Source organism: Cyprinodon tularosa, unplaced genomic scaffold (genome assembly GCF_016077235.1).
Source record: "Cyprinodon tularosa strain WSP-4 unplaced genomic scaffold, ASM1607723v1 ctg797, whole genome shotgun sequence".
NCBI lineage: Eukaryota > Metazoa > Chordata > Actinopteri > Cyprinodontiformes > Cyprinodontidae > Cyprinodon > Cyprinodon tularosa.
The window spans coordinates 80,902-103,868 of record NW_024039559.1 but is presented as its reverse complement, the minus strand read 5'-3'; the positions used below and the strand labels follow the sequence as shown (position 1 = coordinate 103,868).

General features: G+C 41.8%; 1 protein-coding gene across 4 annotated transcripts in view; it reads right to left on the bottom strand.

Annotated features, from left to right (window-relative positions):
• The window catches only part of LOC119774002 (small conductance calcium-activated potassium channel protein 2-like), a 173,663-nt gene that overhangs the window by 83,539 nt on the left and 67,157 nt on the right, over positions 1 to 22,967 (bottom strand). For all 4 annotated transcript variants that reach the window (XM_038271257.1, XM_038271259.1, XM_038271261.1 and 1 more), the window contains exon 2: positions 15,567 to 16,040. In XM_038271257.1, the coding sequence (XP_038127185.1) occupies positions 15,567 to 16,040 (474 nt within the window). The remainder of the gene's footprint in view (positions 1 to 15,566; positions 16,041 to 22,967) is intronic.

The window sequence follows — 22,967 nt, the reverse complement described above, 5'->3', positions numbered from 1 at the left end:
AGGGCTCAGAAAACCTCAGCGAGGCCTCAAGTTGCTCTACAGAGATATTGAACTGAACATTTCTTTTTTAGCTAAGCTCATTCAGACTTCTCATGTGTCTGAGCAAACAGACAAGCCCCCAGAGCAGACTGGTAATACTTCAAAAGTTTCAAAAGATAAAGAATAAAAACATATTGGTCTAATTGATTTACAGTTTATCGGATTTTATTTTATGCGCTACATTGATTTTCTTGCGCGCAGCTTAAAGAGAATAAAGGTCATGACCTACTGTAACTCGAGGTCTTTAATCAACAGAAAAGAGGTTTTGATATCCACTACAGAAATTAAACTAAACAATAAAAATTATGTTAAGGTGCTTAAAGATAAAAAAGGTTACTGAATGGTAGCCCATTTCCATGCAACTCCAAGCAAATTCAGTGTAAAAAGGGAAGGGTTACTTCAGGTCAGACATGTTCACAAGTCATTTTTTGCAAGTCCAAGTCAAGTCTCAAGTCTTGAGAAGGCCTGTCGCAATAATCAATTAATCGCACAAAAATTTCTAATCACTTGGTTAATTAAAAAAAGTGCAATAATTTGCGTGCTTGCTTGTTTCTCCTTGTGTTTTCATCTCCGTCACTGAGACGGTATAGCTTAAAGGTCGCGATTATATCTATGGAATTATCAATATCTTGAACTGTGCTAAATGAAAAATACAAATAAAAAAAGCACACACGCAATATTTTTTTCCAGTTAAATTTTGCATCTTTAGTTTTTTTTCTTTCAAGAAAAACCTATTTTCTTACAGTATTTACCTGAAATTTGTGGTTACAACTTTTTCTAGTTTTAGCAGTAAATGTCTGCGTGAAAATGAAATATTTTTTTTTTTCTCCTGGTGGGGGTTGCGGGCAGGTCGTTGTCTGGTGTCTACTGTCGCATTGGGGGGGCTTTTCTGCTTGGCGTTCTTTTTCCGGGGGGGAATTGGCATGTCTGTTCTCTCGGGGGGCGGCCCCGTTGGGTGGGGGTCCTGCTGGCGGTGCGCCGCTGGTGTGTGCGAGTCTGGGCGGCTCCGGCGGGGTTGGTGTTGGGGGGCTGGTGTGGATGGGCTGGCTGCGCTGATTGGGTCTTCGGGTGGGTTTTCCCGCTTGGAGGCATGGTGGAGCTGCTTTGGTCCCGCTGATCGCGGCGGGTGTGGCTGCGGGGTGGGTGGGGGTTGGAGTGGCTCCGGCCGGCGCGGCGGAGGTGCTTCAGCGGCGTGTTGGGGGCTTGTGCGGGCGGCACGGGGGGGCGGCGGGCGCGGCTGTGCTGCTCTGGCTTGGTCCGGTGGGGGAGAGGCGTGGTTAGCTCCGCTGTGGCTCTGTGCTGCCCGCGGGCTGCGGGTGGGGGTGGGGGGGGGGGGGAGGGGGGGGCGCCGGCTACGGTCTGCTCTTCTGGCGGTCAGGCGCCGGGTGGCTTTTCTGCTCTTGGGTCAGTTCTGTGCACGGTGTGTTGCGTTGCACGCTGTTGGCGTCTGTCTTGGTGGGGCGGGGCCGCGCTTTTGGTCTGGGGGGCATTTTGGGGGGGTTCCGCGGTGCTCACGGCCTGTTCGCGGTGGATGCATGTGGGCACCGGCAGTGGGCACGGCCGCCTGAGTGTTTTTCGGGGGTGGTGCGGTCGCGTTGGGTGTTGCGGCCGGTCGCCGGGGCGTTTCGGTCGGTGCCGTGGGGGGGCCGGTGTTCTTTGCCCGACCCTACTTCAGGGTGGCCGGCTGCCGGCGGAGCCCGCGGACTCGCCTCCGCGGCTCCCCGGGGCGCCGGCATGGCGGTGGCTGGGGGGCTTCTTGGGGGCTGTCTCTCCTCCTCCCTTGGTGGGGATCTGGCCCCTTCTTGGTGCCTTCGCTCTTGGGGTCCCTTTGGGCGCCTGGGGCTTTGGGTCTCCCGGCGCTGGACTCAGTGCTCTGGGGGGTGTGCTTCTCCGGCTCTCCACAACCGCTATTGAGCATTTTTTCTATGGATAAACTTTACATGCACAAGTTCACCCTCACAAACAATTACAGGTGCTTGGGTCCAGGTACTTAGAGATTCACTTCCAAACAGAAACCCCACATTCATATCTTCAGGTAACACAGAGTACATGTCAGACTTAATAATATTACTTTAACGATAGTTTCAAGGTGTTGCTTTATTGTATATCTCGTACCATGTCTTTCGGTTGTGCTGTTCTTTTTCATCTCGTTACAGGTGATGAAGCAGACTGAAAATGTTTTGTCATTGTCTCCTTTCTCTTCTTTCTTTCATCTTTTCTCTTTCTTTTTTGCTTTTCTTCTTCTGTTTTCTGCTATATTTACATTGCAGTGTCCATATAAACTGTAAAACTCCCTGCATAATTATAATAAAGCAATTTATATGCATGAAACAAGTGGAGCAATATGGCAATTGCCATAATGCTACACTTGTGAACGTAAAATCTGTTGGGCTTTTTTTGGCATCAGGACAATTATTCTTATTGCCACATTGCCAGACAGGACACTGTAAAAAAAAAAAAAAAAAAAAAAAAAAAACCCTAAACCAATAGCAGGACAATAACAATACTTTTATAAAAGAAACATTGTGGCAATAACTTTTTGTAACTTAATGCCCGACTTGGTGGGCAGTATTTTCAATTCAATTCAGTTTTTTTATTTAGCGCCAATTCACAACATTATTCACAACATATTTCTCCTCTACCACTGCCATGAAGCTTTTAAAGCTGGGCTTGTCGATCAAAGACAAGGGGAGGTTGCATGAAATAATTAGCCTGGGTGCCAGTCCGAACTTAGTCCCGCCCACAAGGTTTGAGTTCGGGGAAGTTCGGTCTGGCTCTGCTCCATAGTAGCGCGAGTATTATCGCCCACTGTCAGGCGATCCAATCAAATTGTCAGGGCGGGCTTTATACGATGATGGACAGATGATCAAGAGTAACGTAATCAACCACGTGACCAAAGCGCGCTTGGGTGACAACAATAATGGCTGCCGCTGGACAGTTTGGGTGAGTAGATTCTGCTATTAGGTCTGTTCTAGAAGATATCGACAGCAAATTAATTTTAAAAGAGGAACAGAGAAACGCGATCAAGGCTCATCTTCTTATTATAGGCGTGCAACTGCACGCTTTGATTTTTGTCGACAACAACTAAGCCTCGCTTAACATACGTCACGCACTCCGTTGCTCTTATTGGTTGTAGATCTATCCAATTGAGTGCAGAGGCATTTTTTTTTCCTGGTTCGTTCGAAACACGCACCATAATCACAGCTCTATGGAGCAGCATCAGACTCATATTCTGACTAGAATTGAGTAGGACTACGTCAGGCTATGAAATAATAAGGTCCTGACCTGAATTATTGCCTTATGTGTGTGATGTCCCTGGCTGTACACCTGCACTGCACTGTGGCTGATAAAATTAGATGTGGTGGACCAAGCATTGTGTATTTTTTTCTAAAGAAGCTGCAGTTTGCTGCTCTTTTATTCCCGCCTTATGTAAAGTTTTTATTATGAACGGTGGGACCGAAACAGGGGGCTAATCATCGCTTCCATATCTGTATGGGTTGCACGCATGCATGCGCACGGGCATATATGTCACGTAGCGTTGCGTCAGTGCTACATGACAGTTTGACAGCCCCTCTGCCGTTTTTTTTTTTTTTTTTTTTACCTCTTCTGTGTGCGTGTAAGGCGAGCGGCGATCAGTCAAGTCAGTAAAACAAAAAACATTTACAAACAAATAAAACAAATAAAATATTGTTCACAAGTCGGAAATCACGAGTCTAAATCACGTCTGAAGTCATTAAATATGCGACTCGAGTACGAGTTGCAAACTCGAGTCCCCATCTCTGCTTCAGGTCACAGACATTAGCAATGGATTGTGGCGCCCAACACCCAGCCAATCCCGTTACGGTTTCTTAGTCGCGTGACGTGACGCTTGTGGCGCTCATACTGAAGGAAAACCAGCAACTCATGCAAGCTAACGCTAACTCAACTACAGAAAAATGAAAGTAATAAACTGACCGTTGAGTTAGCATTAGCTCACATAACCGGCTCCATCATGATGGTTTTCCTTCAGTATGTGCCACTGGGCATGCCTTTTTCTTTACTCTGATTCCACCCTTTCACAGAATTACAGGGTCTGACCAGTAGATGTAAACACTTCATCTCTAGTGAAGAGGGCACAGAAGCGCTTGTACTTTCTGCGGAGGATGAGGAGAGCCCGCCTGCCCCCGCCCATCCTCACAACCTTCTACAGAAGCACCATAGAGAGCATTCTGACCAGCTGTCTCTCTCTGTGGTGTGGAGGCTGCAGAGCCTCTGACTGGAAGAATGTGAGGAGGGTGGTGAGGACAGCAGAAGGAATCATTGGGGCTCCTCTTCCCTCCATTAAGGACATTTCATCACAGCGCTGTGTGTCCCGAGCCCGTAATATCATCAAAGACCCCTAACACCCCCACCATGGACTGTTCTCCCTGCTGCCCTCTGGAAAGAGGTTCCGCAGCATCCGCTGCAGATCCACCAGGTTGTGCAACAGCTTCTTCCCCACTGCCATCAGACTGTTGAACCTTTGATCCACAAACCGAACTCTGCACCTATTGCACATTATCGGGCATCAAATGCTGCTGAACTTTTAACTTTTAGCCCTTTAATTGTTCATCTCATTCTATTTTCAATAACGCATTTTTTGCACAAATGCCTATTTGCACTGAATCCACTGCAACTTGCACACTGTCTCTTATCCTCTGCACTGTTCACACTTTGACCACTGCTGCACTTTTTGTATTTTTCTATAACTTGAGCCATTTGAAATATCAATGCAACGTTCATAAGCTGTATGTAACGCAATTTCGTTCTGTATGCACCCTGTGCATACAAAATGACAAATAAAGAAGTCTAAGTCTAAGTCTAAGTCTAGATGGTGCTTCTCTTTATATCTTAATGTCCACAAATCATGACAGAACAAATATTTTAGTGCAAACATTGATGTTTAAAAAAGAATTGTTGGGGACCAGCCAAGGACCCATCAAGGAAATTGGGGCAATTTTGAATGGCTACTATTGTTTGTTAGATCTATAGCTTTGCTCATGACTGGACTTTGATTTATGGGTCAGAAGCTCAAAGCTCTGAACTCCACTTAGTTACAATCAAGAAAAATCTATTGATGCTCTTAGATCCCTATAAGTCGTACTGTGGAATACCTCCCTATTTATCACAAACACACCAAATGCATCCATAGCTCAATGAGTCACAGTTCCTTATCTGTCACATGCAGGGGCGGAGCTAGATGGGGGGCCAGGGGTGGCCATGGCCACCCTTAGCCAATCATTGGCCCCCCCTACCATTTTTCCCCCTCTAATACAGATGGTGGCAGCAGTAATACTCTCAAGGGGAATGTTTAGTGAAATCATAAATAAATAACAGTTTCAGTAATATCAAATGATCAATTTATTTAGATATTAGTGCTTGTAAATATCAATTTCATGCAGAATATTTACTGATAAAAGAAGGTAAGTAATGACAATGGAAAAATATTTAAGCCCCAGAACTAAAACCTGAAAGAGTTTTATCCGCTATACCTTTTATCTTGAAATTACAGATGTTTAATAAATATATGCACCTATTTGTTAGCAAAGGCTGTTGGATAGTTTGCCTTTATTTAGAAAATATGGATGGTTTTTCTAGTTAATTTTCCTGTTGGAACAGAGTAGATTGACCCTGAGGTTCTGGTGCCGATCCGCTTTCGGCCCTCCCTGAATGTACATTGGTTATTGTCTGGCCACCCTTATAAATAATTTCTGGCTACGCCTCTGGTCACATGTAAATGATTTATCAAATGAGTTTGAAGATATTTTTCTTACCTCTGTTTACTTAGTGATAAGTGTGAAGTTAGGAAGCTGAGACAGAGGCATTTCTTGCAAGAAAAAATGTGCAAATGTATTTAACAGGGACGTGGCTAGACCTATTTTAGGGTGGCTGAAGTCATCCCTTCGTTGGTATTAGCCACCCCATAATTATTTTGCGATTTTTATTGTTATTTTTTTATTTATTGATTTTTTTTCCATATAACCCCAAACAATTGCAGTAAAGCACTGAAAACGAGCCACCAAGAAGGCAAGTTAATCTGAAGATAAGTTCCTGTTAGTTTATTTACAAACACAATTATTTATACAATTATTAATATCGTTAGGATATTCATTTCCTTCATTGGCTCCGCGTCACGTGGTACACGGCCATCAACTGGACCATAGCAGCTGTGCAGTGCAGCAACAGCGCGCCCTTTGAATCTCCACACAGTCATCGAGCTTGATTAGGAAAGTTATGGTTGCGTGCAGATACATACGGTGAGTTTGCCATTTGATGTCAGCGGTTTACATTTTCTTCACTTTACCTGGAGTGAGGAAAGAGACAATATAGGCCTAATAGCTTGTCTGATTCAGTAGGAATTACGTTACCATGGTGAACAAAGTCAGTGGTGTGGGAAAACACGATGTTGTTGTAGCCTACTAGCATCATTATAATAGTTTTGTCACAGGAGCAGTGATGGGCAGTAGCGCCGCTACATGTAGCGAAGCTATTAGTTTAACTACATTTTCAAGTAGCTTGACCGTAGCGTCGCTGCTTTATTTATCAAGTAACTTTCCTGTAGCGACCTTATTGTTTTGATCAAGTAGCGACGTAGCGTCCACAAACGCTACAAAATCCAGGGCAAAACTAAGAAATGAAACCAGGTTTTCTATTTCTAAACAACAATCAGCCACAAAACTACTGTAAATAGCAGTTTCAGCTGACGCTTTATAAGTGGCGTAGTAGCACAGGCACACTCCGTAGGGTTAAACAAGCGCACCTTTTCCGAGGCTGTCGTTCTATTGGCTGGAAAGGTTGCTAGGCAACGATCCAACTGCAGTCTGAGAGAGCAAAACAAATCCGCAAGCAGAGCGTAACTGAGACCCGTGCAGAGCGGAGATGGAGGCAAGCGAGAGGAAAAAATATCTGTGATAATATAGAAAATATCTGTTTAAATCTGAGAGAAGAAACAAAGATTTTTGAGAGAAGAGAAAATATTTGAGAGAGAGCGCATGTTTTGAGTGTGAGCATTATAAGTTTTGAGTGCAAGAAGATGAAATTCTTTTCTCTAATTGAAGTTATGTGCTCTTGCATTATGGCAGGATAATTCTCCCATATCTATGTGCCACCAGTCTGATAGGGCGACACTGTGTGATATGGTAGTGCTTCCTTGGGTTGACTATAGTTCTAAGTTGTACGTTTCATATACTGTTGATTTTGTGTTTTCATTAATACATTGTACTTAAAAATACTTCCTTTATTTGCATTAAAACTTTGTCAGACTGATGTGAAAAAGTCTCAAGGATATCCTTCTTTGCAATGATGCTATTGCCTATTGCCTACTGTCCATTTATGCAACTTGTATTTTGTGGTTAAACTTTAGATTAAGCAGAAATCTATCAAAGATAATGCTGCATTTATTGTTAAGTTCCTCACATATATGTGTTTCTCTCTGTGCCAGGTGTAGAGAAAGACATGCCAAAGTCCAGGTCACACACACACACCAAGCACACACACAGAAACAGGGTTATTGCAAAGCAGACAGGGGTTCCTGACAGGTTGTGGGTGCAGGGGAGATGGGGAAAGATGAATGGCCAGGTTAAGGGTTTATGAAGATGTTGGGAGTCTGTTGGTTAGACAACTGTCTTCTGTAGAAGGTTTCCATTATGATGAGTGGCGAACCACTTGCCTTCTTCCATTTATGCAGTAATGCATGGCACCTACCATTTACTCTTTGTAATTTAGCACATTTTAACTGGTGTAGTTTAGTTGGTGAAGTAGCATTAGTGAGGGAAGTGTTTCCCAGGTATGTTGCTCTTAAAATAATGAATTTATAGACAGCGCCTTAGAAAGTGCACTGAAAAAATTTCGGCGCGCGCTTTGCGCGCGCAATATCTTACCTAGGGGCTAAGCCACCCATGTCTCTCAAACCTAGTGACGGCCCTGGTATTTAATGTACTCAGACGGAGAGATAGTGCTCTTAGTGAGGGATCCTCAGCACATACATTTATACCTTACAACATCTACACTCACTCCCCCCAGGGGAACCAACCCACCCCCTGCATAAAGAACTTTCTCACTGTTATCTTAATATATCTTTCCCTAGTCAGAAAGATTTTCTTAAACAACAGTCCTCCCCTTCATACCATGAAGGAGGCTGTGAATTAAGAACCACAGATTAAACTCCAGATTAAATACTAGTGGCTCCATAGTGGCCACTCGTGGGTTCGAGCCCCATGTTGGGTGATTGCTCACAGGGGAGTGGCGGCCTAGTGGTTAGGGCATTGCGCTTAGAATCCAGAGGTTCTGATTTCAAGCCCAACTCCAACAGACTCCCAGTCTGGGTCCCTGAGCAAGACCCTTAACCCCCACAATGCTCCCTGGGCACCCCACAATGGCAGCCCACTGCTCCCCCAGGAAATGGGTTAAATGCAGAGAGTCAATTTCGTTATGCTGTACTTTTGACAGTGTAATGACAATAAAAAATGAAAAATGGCCAAAAATTGCACTTTGACCCAAAATGGCCGACTTCCTATGGGTTTTAGGGCATACCTTCAAGAGACCTTTTTTCATGATTTGAGGAGATCTACCGGTGTGCCAAATTTCAAATCTGTGTGACTTACTGTTTCCCCCAACTCACGTTACAGTAGGTGGCACTGTGGCGTAATTTGGGGGCGGCCATTTTGGATTCCATTACAGACCGGCTATTTCACGCGGGGGACAATTTACTGCCACGTTTTCCTGAGTTTTTGAATATGCGAAGTCCCCGTAAAATGCGTTCGAAATGCCAAAAGAATAATAAAAAGAAACCATACAGATACAATAGGCTCTCGCAGCCTTCGCTGCTCGGGCCTAAAAATAAAAAAAAGTAAAGTAAATAAAGTTGCTGGGGGATTTGACAAAGCATAATTTTTGTCTACTTGCACAAACAAAAAAAACAACCTTTTTTGGTTTATTCAAGTTGTATGGTATCAAGAGAGACTGGGATGTCCAGCAGACATTCGGACTGCAGCCTCTTAGCTCTGTTCCAACCTGTCTGTCCTGGAAAGGTTTCGGCTTGAAAATGTTGGCAGGGTTTTTATAAAGTTAACTTTGTTTCTTAACTGTTGAAGTAAAGAACAAATTTTATAAATGGATATACGAAGAATAAAAATCAATTCAGAGGTGAAACTTTGAAAAATGTCTTAATAAAAAAAAAGCATTTTAAAATTAAATTTTTTTCATATTATCAAATTTGAATTCTTCAAATTTCAGTCCAACAGATTTAGTTTTCATCTTGAGGGAGGAGAAAAGACACATTTCTATTAATCAATAAGCGCTTCAAGAGTGAGTGCTTGTATTAGGCTTGAAGTTTAGAAAAATTGTGATCTTTAAAGCTCAGTTTGAAAAATATTTGTTTAACTCGAGCTGAAAACAAACTTTGAAAAAAAGAAAATATAACTTTTATAATTTTGAAAGAATAAAATTAATTGAGAAAAAATACTTTCAAAACCTCTTTTTAATTAAAACCTTTTTTTCAAAAATTCTTTCCGGCATTTATTTTAACAAAATTCCCATTTACAAAATGTGTTCTTTGCTTGCAACAATAAAGGAACACAATTTACTTGTTTTTAAAAATATAAGAGTTAAGGTCGAGGCTTTCCATAAGGAACTCTTGTATTTTTAGGTACATTAACCAGAAACATTAAGCCCACTGATTTCTATAATAAGAAGCAAACTACTGACTAAAATATCAGCATTGAAATCACTTGTTATTTTAGTTTTAGCGGTATTAGAGCCCTGTTGTGCATTGTGTGCACTTCTGCACAGCAGACTGATGTCACCTCCGCTTATAATAGAGATAATAAATGGCATCACAACGTCACATATTGTAGCTTATAAAGAGAAATCCCAATCGGCTGAAACTGGCATTGTCAACATATCAAAGCTTGGCAAAAGCTCAACAACAGTGACTACAGCATTTAAAGACAATTACAAGGTCGGCTTTCTATCACCTGAAGAACATTTCCAGGATTAAAGGACTAATGTCTCAGAATGATCTGGAAAAACTAATCCATGCGTTTATTTTTAGTCGAATTGATTACTGCAACGGTGTTTTTACAGGTCTGCCTAAAAAGTGGATCAGACAGCTGCAGCTGATCCAGAACGCTGCTGCCCGTGTCCTCACTAGGACTAAGACAGTAGAGCACATCACCCCAGTTCTAAAGTCCTTCCACTGGCTCCCTGTATCTCAGAGAATAGACTTTAAAATCCTTCTGTTAGTCTATAAATCTCTGAATGGCTTAGCACCTAAATACATCACAGACTTGCTATCAGTGTATCAACCCTCCAGACCACTCAGGTCTTCTGGCTCCAGCCTGCTCTGCAGACATAGAACCAGAACTAAACATGGAGAAGCAGCATTTAGTTCCTATGCTCCACTTATCTGGAACAAACTTCCAGAAAACTGTAAAAGTGCAGAAAGCCTGAGTTCCTTTAAATCCAGACTAAAAACACATTTGTTTAGGATTGCCTTCCACTGTTCTAGTTAAACAGTTCAACTAAAACATATTTTCTTTAGTCCAACTGTCTTTTTTGTTTCTGCATTTTTATTGTATTTTATTATTTTTTTCCTTCTTGCTTTGATTCTGTTTTATCTTCCTGTATTTTAATCATGTAAAGCACTTTGCATTGTCTTTGTACTGAATTGTGCTATGCAAATAAATTTGCCTTGCCTTGCCTTGCCTTACAGTCTATAAATTATTTATGCAATTAATTTCTTAGAGTTTAAAATCCTTCCTTTCAAAATGTTACTTTTGGCTAGCTTCCTTTCATAAAATCATAAAATAATCTTGCTCGTCTTAATGGATTGAACCAGTAAGGAACCTGCTGGAGAAGATTCTCAGTCATCCAGGTCATACTCATTCCAAAAAAGTAGAAAAAAAAAAACAATCCGCAGGGCTGAAATCTGAGTCCCCCCCCCTCTGTTTAAGGTTGTTTTTTCTTTCTTAACACAAATGGCTTCCTGTTTTAATATGCATCAGGAGTCCAACTTGTCCTTAAAATCTAATCGGTGGATATTCTAATTAGAAAACATTGATTCTATCTTGTATAACTGACACAGGAGTGTTAAGCAGCAATCAGGTCCTTTTCTGAAAATGCTGTAAAATGAAAAGTGGAAAGTTAAAGTTGAACGTATGCGGTACTTTTTAAGATTGTTTAAACTACGCGTAATTACGGTTGGAAGTTTCCTGATTACAACCGTGTGAAAACGATGAGGTAATGAATCTTTTTTTTTTTTAGCTTTTTTTTAATGATAATTACACTCTCACATGTACGGAGTAACGACATTCGCTTTCTGCATTTAACCCATCCCCTTGGGGAGCAGTGGGCTGCCATTGTGGGGCAACGGGGGAGCAGTGGGCTGACATTGTGGGGCAACGGGGGAGCAGTGGGCTGACATTGTGGGGCACCAGGTGAGTAGTGTGGGGTTAAGGGTCTTTACTCAGAGACCCAGAGTTGCAGTCTGTGCAAATGGGGCTTGAACTTGGAAACTCTGGATTCCAAGCTCTATGCGCTGACCACTAGACCGCAAATTAGGCCGCCACCCCCCAAACAATCTAAATGTGGCGAAACAATTCATATGGCAATGCTGAAAATAAGAAACTTTTGACGTTTTGTACCACATTCCTGCACATCCTTTGTTTTGTTTAAGGCAAAACCTAATACTGAGAAACTTAACAATATTAGCAATCTTTATTATGTTGGTTCTCTTCCTATTCTGTACAAGTAGAGTGCAAGTATGTTGAGATTAAACTCACAAACATACAAAAACATCAACTGTGTATCCTACAGCTGTGAGAAGATCAAACTCAACTGCCTAATTGATTTCTAGAATAATTCTAATCTCTTCTTTAACTCTGATTAAAGCAGTAAACTTCTTCCTATTAAACACAGTCTCCTGTTTTCTCCTGGCAAATGATCCCACCTGTTTACTTTGCTGTTGATGTTGTTTTTAGGGCACTTTGTCAAGCATAGATGGCCTATTTAAGGCCTGGTAGGAATATATTTGTTTATAAAGCAGATAGATGAAAAGGGTATGTCGTAAATATGGCGCTGTCTCACCCTAGGCAAATAGGTACAACTAGTGTTCTTGGTCTTTAGCACCGTATTTAAAACTGTAATCTCCAACAGACTGCAGATCAATTTGCTTCACCTGGGTGTTAAGTAATACAAACTGTAGTCCTCTCCTCTGACCCTCAACATAGCTGTGAATTAAGTCATCTGCTGTTCAGAAAAGTAAAAATCAACGAGGACCAATTGTCAGAGTCTTGGTCTGTTTGTTCCTGTTTTTTCTTGGTTTTCCATTTGTTGTCCTCTGCTGCCCTCTTGTGTCCTCCCTTGCTCTGTTTCTCTGTTCTGCCTGCACCTGTTTTCAATTTCCTCGTCAGTTCTCTCTTTGTCTCTGTCCCCTTTAAAAGCCCTCCCTCTTCAGTTCCTGTTTGCTGGATTCTCGTCTAACATCTCGTCTAACTTCTGTCTGTGTTCCTCGTCTCTCCCTGGCTTCTAGTTTTGATTTACCCCTGATGTCTCCTTGGTTCTGGTACGTTTGTTATTTTCAGTTGGACTCTGATTCCTGCTTCTGGATCTGTGAACCAAAATAAGCAGACTTTAATTCACCTCTGCCTACTGGTCTCTGCGTTTGGGTCCTCCAAACAAACACCGCCTCATGACACCAATGAAGAATAGAGAACAAACAGGAGAAAAAAAGAACAGAGGTGGACCAAGATCAATAAAAAATGGACATGAATCAGGAACAATAAAGAATAGATGTGGACCAGAACTAACTGGGAACAGATATAAACCAGAACTAATAAAACATTTAAATGGACCAGGACCAGTTAAGAATATACATTGAACAGGACAAATAAAGAGTAAACACTGAAAAGCAAGAATAAATCTGGACCAAGGACATTAATGAACAGGCATGGACCAGGACAGATGGAAAAACAAGCATGGACCAGAACCATCCATTTTCTGTCACCCAAAGCGGGGTCACAAGGGGTGCTGGAGCCTATCTCCAGCTGTCAAGGGGTTAGAGGAAGAGTCCACCCTGAACAGGTCGCCAGTCCAACGCAGGGCAAAACAGAGACAAACAACCATTCACGCACACACTCACACCTAAGGAAATATTAGAGAAGCCAATTCACCTAAAAGTCATGTTTTTGGACTGGAGGAAGCCGGAGTACCTGGAGAGAGACCATGCATGCACAGAGAGAACATGCAAATTCAATGTAGAAAGATCCCGGGCTTGGATCGAACCCAGAATCTTCTTGCTGCAAGTGCTGCACCCACTGTTCCACTGAGCAGCCCAGACCAGAACCAATGAAGAACATGAACCACAACTAGTGAAGAACAGTATGGACTAGATGCAATGAAGAAATGGAATGGACAACAAATAATAGACAAAGACCAGGCCCAAGAGGGTTTGAACTATATTCAACGACATGATCAATGAGCAGTTTAGAGGAGGTTCTACATTCGTAATTATGAAAATGTCCCAGCAAGAGTTGGAGTCATCTTGCAAAAGTTATAGGCAGGCCATTTTGACATTCAATAGAAGCGCTGTTCTCTCTTTTCTTCCATTTGTTTATCTCTAAGATAAGATTGTTCCTGGTCAAAGCTACATACCTACTAGTCGGAACTGTAAATATAGATATCCTGAATTACATTTTTGTCAGAATTTTTTTTTCAAAATGTTAAAACATATAATTATACTAGTAAGAATAAACTTTCAGATACCTAGAAATATTTACAAATACTAAGTGGCCTTTTGACATTTATTAGCTCGAGTGAATATATATTTCAGATGTCTCAAATTAATTTCTTCCTAGTCAAAATAAACATTTAAGATATCTAAAATAACATTCTTCCTTTCTAAAATAAACATTTCAGTCAAGCTAATAAATGTCAAAACGGCCTGCCATAAATGTTCTCTATTTATATATCAGCTTTTCATGTAATTAATATTTTGACAAGAAGTGGAAGCTTTTAGGAATCCAGTTTGTGTGGGTTGTGTTTTTTGTGTCTTTCTCTTCCTCCACCACCAGGTGGCGCCCTGTTCTCATTGGTCCTCCTGCATACCTGCAGCTGGTTGGTTCATCACTGTGGACTACCTAAGCGGTGGACTGTCACTATTTCGACGCCAGACTGTTTGCCAGTTTTGGGTACTCTAGCCAAGCTGAGATTAGCTGAGTCTAACTGAGTCTTTGTTTCTCTGAGTTCTGTGTTTTTGTCTTTGCCTTTCGGCAAGAAGTCATCCTGCAAGCTGGATGTTTTTGGCCTTCTTCCCCTGGAAGGATTGTTTGAGTCTCACACTGAGCAGGGGATTAACCTCCACAAGTTCCGTTCAAGACCTCCTGGATTCCAAGTGACAGTCCACTCCATAGTGCCTCAGGAACCAACCAAATGAAAACCTGTCTGCCCTCCAACGAGTTCCCCCCTCTGGTTAACTCACACAAGACGGGATTCTGGGAAGAAAGTTCTCACGGACCCTGAACTAACCTCTGATACTTCCCTTCCCACTTCCAGTTCCGGTTCACCAGTACCCTGAGTTTCCTGAATCCAACCCCGTTCATCTCCTCAATAAACCTGTTGAACTTTTACCCTTGTTTCTCTGACTGGTTTACTGCATGTGGGTCAAATCCCTTAAGAAAATCATGACAGAAGCAAGAGAATGTTCCAGTGATTTCCTTACTGTGTGAAACACGTACTCTACCTAAAGCAGAGCAAAAGTATCTCTACCAACATGTTCTGAAAAAGTCAACAAAAACATAAAGCAGAGATATAATTCACATTATTATCTATGCATCCAAATTGTAAATGTCCTTTCTTATAATTTTTTTATTTTATTTTTGACCAGAAACGTCATTAGTTTTTTTTCTTTTATTTTTTTTTACACAGGTATAGGAATGGGATTTAAAAACCTTTGATGAAAGGCAGATATTCTTGATCCATTCTTTTTGAGAGAACTTCAAAATACTGACTCATTTTATATGGACTAAAACTTCGATTTTTCTGGGAATTAATCATTGGGAGAGATGATTAAGATCTGCATCAAAATTATAAAAAAAAAAAAAATCTATGTTTATTTAGTTTTCAGATCTGTGCATCCAGACGTTGCTTTAATTTCTTGCATTTTGATTTCTGCTTAAGTTCTTTTTTTGATTAACCAGGAGTTCTTTTCAAATGTTTCAGCTAGATCCCAGAAGACCTCTGCAAACTGAACTAAAAAGCCGTTTATGTGTTTGGGGACAGAGGAGGGCCGATTTGGCCTTGGTGCATCTTGGGCTGTGATTTAGTTTTAGCCTCTTGGACCAAATTATAAGGATCTACACTAGAGGATTTTTTTAAATTCCATTTCCATTGAAAGCAAAGAAGATACGTTTTTTAGCTCTATCGGAAAATGTGCTTCCTCATAAAGATGAGGTCTGTACTCCTCACACTCATTAGTTTGGCTCATGCTTTTCACACACTCATACTCAACCCACCTTAGTGTAAACCCCCCATGAAAGTTCTGTCTCCGTCACCATGACAACAATTCCGAACATCCCGAAGATGAGTGCGTAGTCACTGAGTCGCTTTCGCTTCTCGAACAGCGCCCTCCGGTGACCGAGTTTGTAGCCAATGTCCCTGTTCTTCTTTTGTGGAGCCCGGCCTCTGCTTCGCCCGCTGCCCTCCCTGACGAGGCTCTCGTTGGATGCCTTACTGGGGTTTTCACCGCCGTTTCCCTTGGACACTACCACCTCCAACCCGGAGCTGTGCAGGGTCTGCAAGGGTTGCGTTTCTGAGTCGAGCTCTGCAAGGTTTCGGCGCGACGAGGACGCCAGGCTGCCCACTAGTGGTCTTACCACTCCGCCATTGTATTTGCAGGTGTTCATGGCTATCTGAGGGAGTCTGCCACTGCTCTCAGAGAGGGAGGGCTTGGATCCAGCATGGCTCAGCTTCTTCTGCTCAGTTGAGGCCTGTAAAACAGAAAAATATAAACAAATGAACAACAACAAATGAAGGGCTTTAACGTTGGTAAACAACACACAGATTTACGTTCTAATAAGGGTGCTGATACAGGAGTTTCAGCAACAACTGAAAAATTCGTCAATTTTTAAGGAGTTCTAACAATTACAACACTAAAGCTTCTAGTTTGAAAAACACCAGCAACGCCTTGCAAGAATCCATTCAACTTTAAATTTTGAACAGCTTTTTATAGCAACTAAAGCCCCTATCTGACCTTGACGATTTAGCCAGCCACCATACGGAAAATCTGGCAAAAACGCTGGCATTCGTTTGATAAGTTAAGGGTGCGTTGAAACACAGTGGCACACGTGGACATAAGGCAAGAGACAGGTAAGTTATCGGATCGTTGACATACATTAAGTGTAAGTTACTCATAAGTCGAGGCGTCTAGCTTATCCAAAACATATGAGTAACTTATGCATAACTTATCAAGAACTTCTCTCCAACGCATATCAACATATCTGACGTGTTCCAGACGAGTGCTGAATGTGTTTCTAACTTCCAGCTACTGTATAATGGCGTATTGGCAGCGTTTTGCTATAAAGGGGGTTCATCATCAGTTCTCCTCCAGACTTCATCCCCATCATAGGGTGAGTCAGAAGGTGAGTGTGATGGATCCTCCCTGCGTTCACCACCAACAAACTTCCTAGCAGACATGAAGCTCAATCTGCTGCAACTGCAAACCTTCTTTTATCTTTCTTTATCGTTTAATTTATTCTTTATTTTTTGGGCGGGTGGTTTCATCGCATGCTCCCCTCAGCGCCTGCTTCGTAATCGAAATTATGGTTGTGCATTATGCTGCCATGCATTATGCAAAAGTTAGGCTGTCGTTAGACATAAGTTCTGGACTCATTATGAATACTCTATGTATACTAGGGATGGAACGGTTTATGAAAACCGTCCGAACCGTTTGGTTCGACTGTCTCGGTTCGGTTCGCGTGTGTTTCGTTCAGTTCATGCGCTGCTCCTTTTTCTCATAGGGGAAGCGATTACACTCCAGAGCAGAAGGTGGCGGTACTGTGACCAAAGCCAACCACCAGTAGTAAACAAGAAGAAGAAGAAGCGAAGCAGCGTAGCCGGGTGTAGCAGAAAAAAATCAGTTGTTGTGGAGAATTGTGTGGGTATGGCGAGTGGGAAAGAACAGGAGTTGGAAGACGCGCCAGCAGCACTTTATAGGTCTGCTGTATGGGACCACTTTTCATTTAGAGTGACCTACGATGACGGCGGAAAGAAAGTTGTGGATAAAAGTGCAACAGTGTGCAAGCAGTGTGCAACGCGTTTTGTTTATGCTAACAGCAACATGACCAACATGACAGGCTAACAATCAACATATACTGAACCGAAAACCGTGACCACGAAACCGTGAACCGAACCGTGGATTTTGTGAACCGTTCCACCACTAATGTACACTCACCGGCCACTTTATTAGGTACCCCATGCTAGTAACGGGTTGGACCCCCTTTTGCCTTCAAAACTGCCTCAATTCTTCGTGGCATAGATTCAACAAGGTGCTGGAAGCATTCCTCAGGGAGTTTGGTCCATATTGACAAGATGGCATCACACAGTTGCCGCAGATTTGTCGGCTGCACATCTCCCGTTCCACCACATCCCAAAGATGCTCTATTGGATTGAGATCTGGTGACTGTGGAGGCCATTTGAGTACAGTGAACTCATTGTCATGTTCAAGAAACCAGTCTGAGATGATTCCAGCTTTATGACATAGCGCATTATCCTGCTGAAAGTAGCCATCAGAAGTTGGGTACATTGTGGTCATAAAGGGATGGACATGGTCAGCAACAATACTCAGGTAGGCTGTGGCGTTGCAACGATGCTCAATTGGTACCAAGGGGCCCAAAGAGTGCCAATAAAATATTCCCCACACCATGACACCACCACCACCAGCCTGAACCGTTGATACAAGGCAGGATGGATCCATGCTTTCATGTTGTAGACGCCAAATTCTGACCCTACCATCCGAATGTCGCAGCAGAAATCGAGACTCATCAGGCCAGGCAACGTTTTTCCAATCTTCTATTGTCCCATTTCGATGAGCTTGTGCAAATTGTAGCCTCAGTTTCCTGTTCTTAGCTGAAAGGAGTGGCACCCGGTGTGGTCTTCTGCTGCTGTAGCCCATCTGCCTCAAAGTTCGACGTACTGTGCGTTCAGAGATGCTCTTCTGCCCACCTTGGTTGTAACGGGTGGTTATTTGAGTCACTGTTGCCCTTCTATCAGCTCGAACCAGTCTGGCCATTCTCCTCTGACCTCTGGCATCAACAAGGCATTTCCGCCCACAGAACTGCCGCTCACTGGATGTTTTTTTCTTTTTCGGACCATTCTCTGTAAACCCTAGAGATGGTTGTGCATGAAAATCCCAGTAGATCAGCAGTTTCTGACATACTCAGACCAGCCCTTCTGGCACCAACAACCATGCCACGTTCAAAGTCACTCAAATCGCCTTTCTTCCCCATACTGATGCTCGGTTTGAACTGCAGGAGATTGTCTTGACGATGTCTACATGCCTAAATGCACTGAGTTGCCGCCATGTGATTGGCTGCTTAGAAATTAAGTGTTAAAAAGCAGTTGGACAGGTGTACCTAATAAAGTGGCCGGTGAGTGTATACGCCCAAAAAATGAAAAAGAAACAAATGCATAGAAAGTTCAGTGTATGCCAGCATTTTACGAGATTCTGGGACATCGGGCATGCGCTGGCTACATCGGCAAGGTGTGATAGGGCCCTAAGAATTACAGCTAAAATCCTCAATGCCTAGTGCAAAGTGCCCAAGATGAAGATAAGCTCTGAGTCTGTGGTTCTCGCCAGGAAATGGGGAAGTTCCCTCTTTAGGTCAAAGGATCGTTTCTGCCTCAAGCAAATATTTTTAGGTCCTGTTTACAAGCGGGAGGGAAGAATGAGCCAAGAGGTGGATAAATGGATTGGTGTGGATGCCGCTATAATTCGCACACTGCACTGGTCTGTTGTGCAGTGTTGGGCACGTTACTTTGAAAAACTAATTAGTTATAGTTACTAGTTACTTCTCCCAAAAATTAACTGAGTTACTCTACAATAAAAGTAACTACTTACTAGTAAAAGCAACTATTGCGTTACTTTTGCGAGTGTATGAAATTAATAACTGGGGATGTCTAATTCTGAAATCCTGTGTTTGGGTTGTTATAGATACTGCAACATGTAGCTATATCCATCCATCCATGGATGGATGATGAATTGATTCAAGCTAATTGCTTCGACTCATTGACTCTTCAGCAATCCCTCACACTAAGCATGCTTGTAGCGACAGTGGAGAGGAAAAACTCCCTTTTAACATGAAGAAACCTCCAGCAGAACCAGGCTCAGCATGAGCGGCCATCTGCTGAGGCCGACTGGGGTTCAAGGAGACAGAAGCAGACATAGAAAAAGAAGCATAGATACAAAAAGCAAATGTAAAAGGCAGTCCTGTCCAGGAAACATGTCATGTCCATGTCAGAGGAAGAAGAGAGCATATCCAGTTAGTCACAGTCAGAGAAACCGGACTACACTGAAAAACAGGCCAAGCTCCATCCATATTTCTCCCTTTCTCCATATAGGCTAATGATCCTTCACACTCTCCATAGTTCCCCTGTGGTGCGAGCACAGGGCGGCTGTTACGCGCCTTTAGCGAGCATGCGCGTTTCCTGTCGCTTGCACGGTGAATTGTGCCGCCGCGCTGTGCGGAGATGCAGGGGAAACCGTATCTGATGGGGAAACGAAGCTCGACGTAACACCGGTATTTCCATCTGGAAAGCGCTGTTCTGCCGCTGGAGTCCTCCTCACTCTCCATCCTCCCCTCTCTCATGACGCGCGCACGAGTCCTATCATGAAAAAAGGTTAATTGTGCGACCTGAGTAACGCGCAGTAACGGGGTGTCGGCAGTTGTAACTGTGTTATAGTTACAGTAAGAGTAATCATTTTGATTACTCGTTACTAAAAAAAGGTAGCGGCGTTAGTAACGCTGTTACTTTCAACGCAGTTACTCCCGTCACTGCTTTTTTGTGAAAAGATGGCTAAGTAAAAAGCAGCTCTTTTTATCAAATGAAACATTATTTTAAAAATTACTTTGTAAAGTTAGCCTTCCTATGTTTACTCTGCAGTTTCCAATCTAGAAAGATATGTGTGTCATCAATCAGGATGCATTGCACATGAAAAAAATGTCAACCTCCATTGGTGAAAAACAATGAATATATAACTTTTAAACTAACTGTATGTTTTTGTATGTCACAAACAGCAATTTTTAACTAAGTAAGAAAATAAAAAACATTTAGGCCAGCATGTTTAACTTGTCATGGACCCATTTAAGACAGTTTGATTCATAATTTTACCTGAGATAACAGCAATGGTAGAAATGTACTTCATGCAGAACTTTATTTTTTACGGAGCCCCTCTGATGACATGGTCAAAAAAAATTTTTAATTGTGGCCACGAAGTAGTATTTCGTAGCCACGCAATAAGTTTAACGTGCGCACGAAATACTTATTAATAATATTAATATCATTCCTGGACAACTGGGTAAGCAAATCGAGTGCGCCTTCTCTAAGGTCTAAGGCGCGCTCGATTTGCTTACCCAGTCGGTCTCCGCCAGTCACGTGACATTTGTTGCTAAGACGCCATTTTAGGTGGAAAAGGCGTAGTGTAAACAACCGCAGCATAGCTAAACGAAGGACTAAAGGCCCGTTTACATAGCAGCCTGTCCAAGATAAGTCATTACAGTTAACATAAGCCAAAAAACAGGGGCGGATTTATTGATATTATTAATAAGTATTTCGTGTGCACGTTATACTTATTGCGTGGCCGCGAAATACTACTTCGCGGCACGAAATACTACTTCGTGGCCACAATTAAAAAATTTTTTTGACCATGTCATCAGAGGGGCTCCATAATTTTTAAATACATTTTGGGAAAGAAATTCACAAATGTTATTTTTATTTTTTATAAGGCAACTTTTTATTTATTTTTTTACTAAATAAAGCCTGAATATGCATTAAAGTCTATGGATTGAATGTGACAAAATGGGAAAAAGGTTTAACAGGTAGAAAATAAGGCACTGTAACTTTGATACAACTAAATTATGCTTTTTAATTATAATCTAGTCCAAGCAGCTCCCCTGTTTCTCCTTATTTTTTTTTTCCAGAAAGGCATTACCTCACAGCTTGACGTACTCTTCCCTCAACAGAATGAAATGAAAATGGGAACTCTCAAAAACAACTGAATTATGAATAACTTTAGATGTATAAATAAAACCATATAACCAACAGTGGACCAAACAAAGTGCAGAAAATTGAATCTGTGCTTTGCACAAATGCAGATATAAATGATTAATGCTTGCCATGACCCCTTTTTCCTGTCACATAAGCACTCGTTACTGTGGAGAGCTGTAGTGCACCGCTAGAAACAGAGAGCACAAGAAAACATACACTGTCTCAAGTGGAGCCTGTTATAATTATATATAATAAATAACAAATTTAAATGGATATAAAAATACATTTGTAGCTTGATATAAAAGTGCTTTTAGCTTCCTTTATTTAAGCTATTAAATAAATGCCACAAGCTTGTTTTTAATTAATTTCTGGTTATCCTGATAGATCAAACCAATCAGTCTTTTGCAGTCTCTTAACAGTTTTACCTACAAAGTTTTTCCTATATTTACTGGCATCCATCTTCTGAAAAACTTCTGTTTGTGTGACCTGCATGTGACTGATTGGTTACATTGTATAAACTAGTGTTTTTTTACAACACAAATCCATTAATTTTACCCAATAAATTCACCAGCCTGCGTTCAAAAACATAAACTTTTGAAACATTACTTAATAAATCCTAATAATGTAGTGTCCGATAGCAAGACATCAATTTTTCTGGCTCTAATGGAGATTTATTGATTTCAGTTCCTGAAAATGTTAATAAAGACATAAAAGACTAAAAGCACACTTTTTAACAAACATACATTTTTTTAAATGGACATTTAAAAAAAATGCAAACCAGAAATAAATCGATAAAAAAATGTCAAAGTAACTTTACATTTTTTTCTAGTTATGATTTTTTTCCCCCAAATTCTTAAAAAAAAAAAAAAAGGAAAGTTGTGTTTTCTAGATCACATTCTATTTACTTCAAGCCCAATAAAAACACTCACTCATGACCCATAAAAAGTTGTTGTTACTAACATTCAGCACGTGTTGGATCAGACAGCTGCAGCTGATCCAGAAGTCTGCTGCCTGCATTCTCACTACAACTAAGAAAGTTGAGCACATAAGCCTAGTTCTGAAGTCCTTGCACTGGCTCCACTTATCTCACAGAATAGACTTTATAGTCCTTCTATTAGTCAAGAAATCACTGAATGGCTTAACTATAAAATACATTGAATGGTTGTTGTTTATACCGTGGTATCAAACCCTTTGCATTGGACTGATTTTAGGTACACCCCAGAAACAGACTCTATGTCATGGAAACAAATTCCCTTAAGTTCTCTAGACATACAATAGTTTTTTAGTAAATCTAAATGCACCGAACCTCTAAACCTAATGCAAAGATGTCACCACCACATTTGGCATGATCCCGCCACTGCTGCTGATCTGATTCCTAATTAGATTAGATTAGATTCAACTTTATTGTAATTACAGTACAGGTACAAGGCAACGAAATGCAGTTTAGGTCTAACCAGAAGTGCAAAAGCAGCAAGTGCAGGATAAATAATGATTCCATAAATACAGGACGTGGGTTAGAGTCTTGCACGGGTCGAGTTTTACCAACCCACACCCGCCCGAACCCGTTAGGATGACTACCGAACCCGACCCGTCACCCATGGATATCTTCAATTCACATCTGAACCCGACCCGTTGATATTTAACCCGCAACC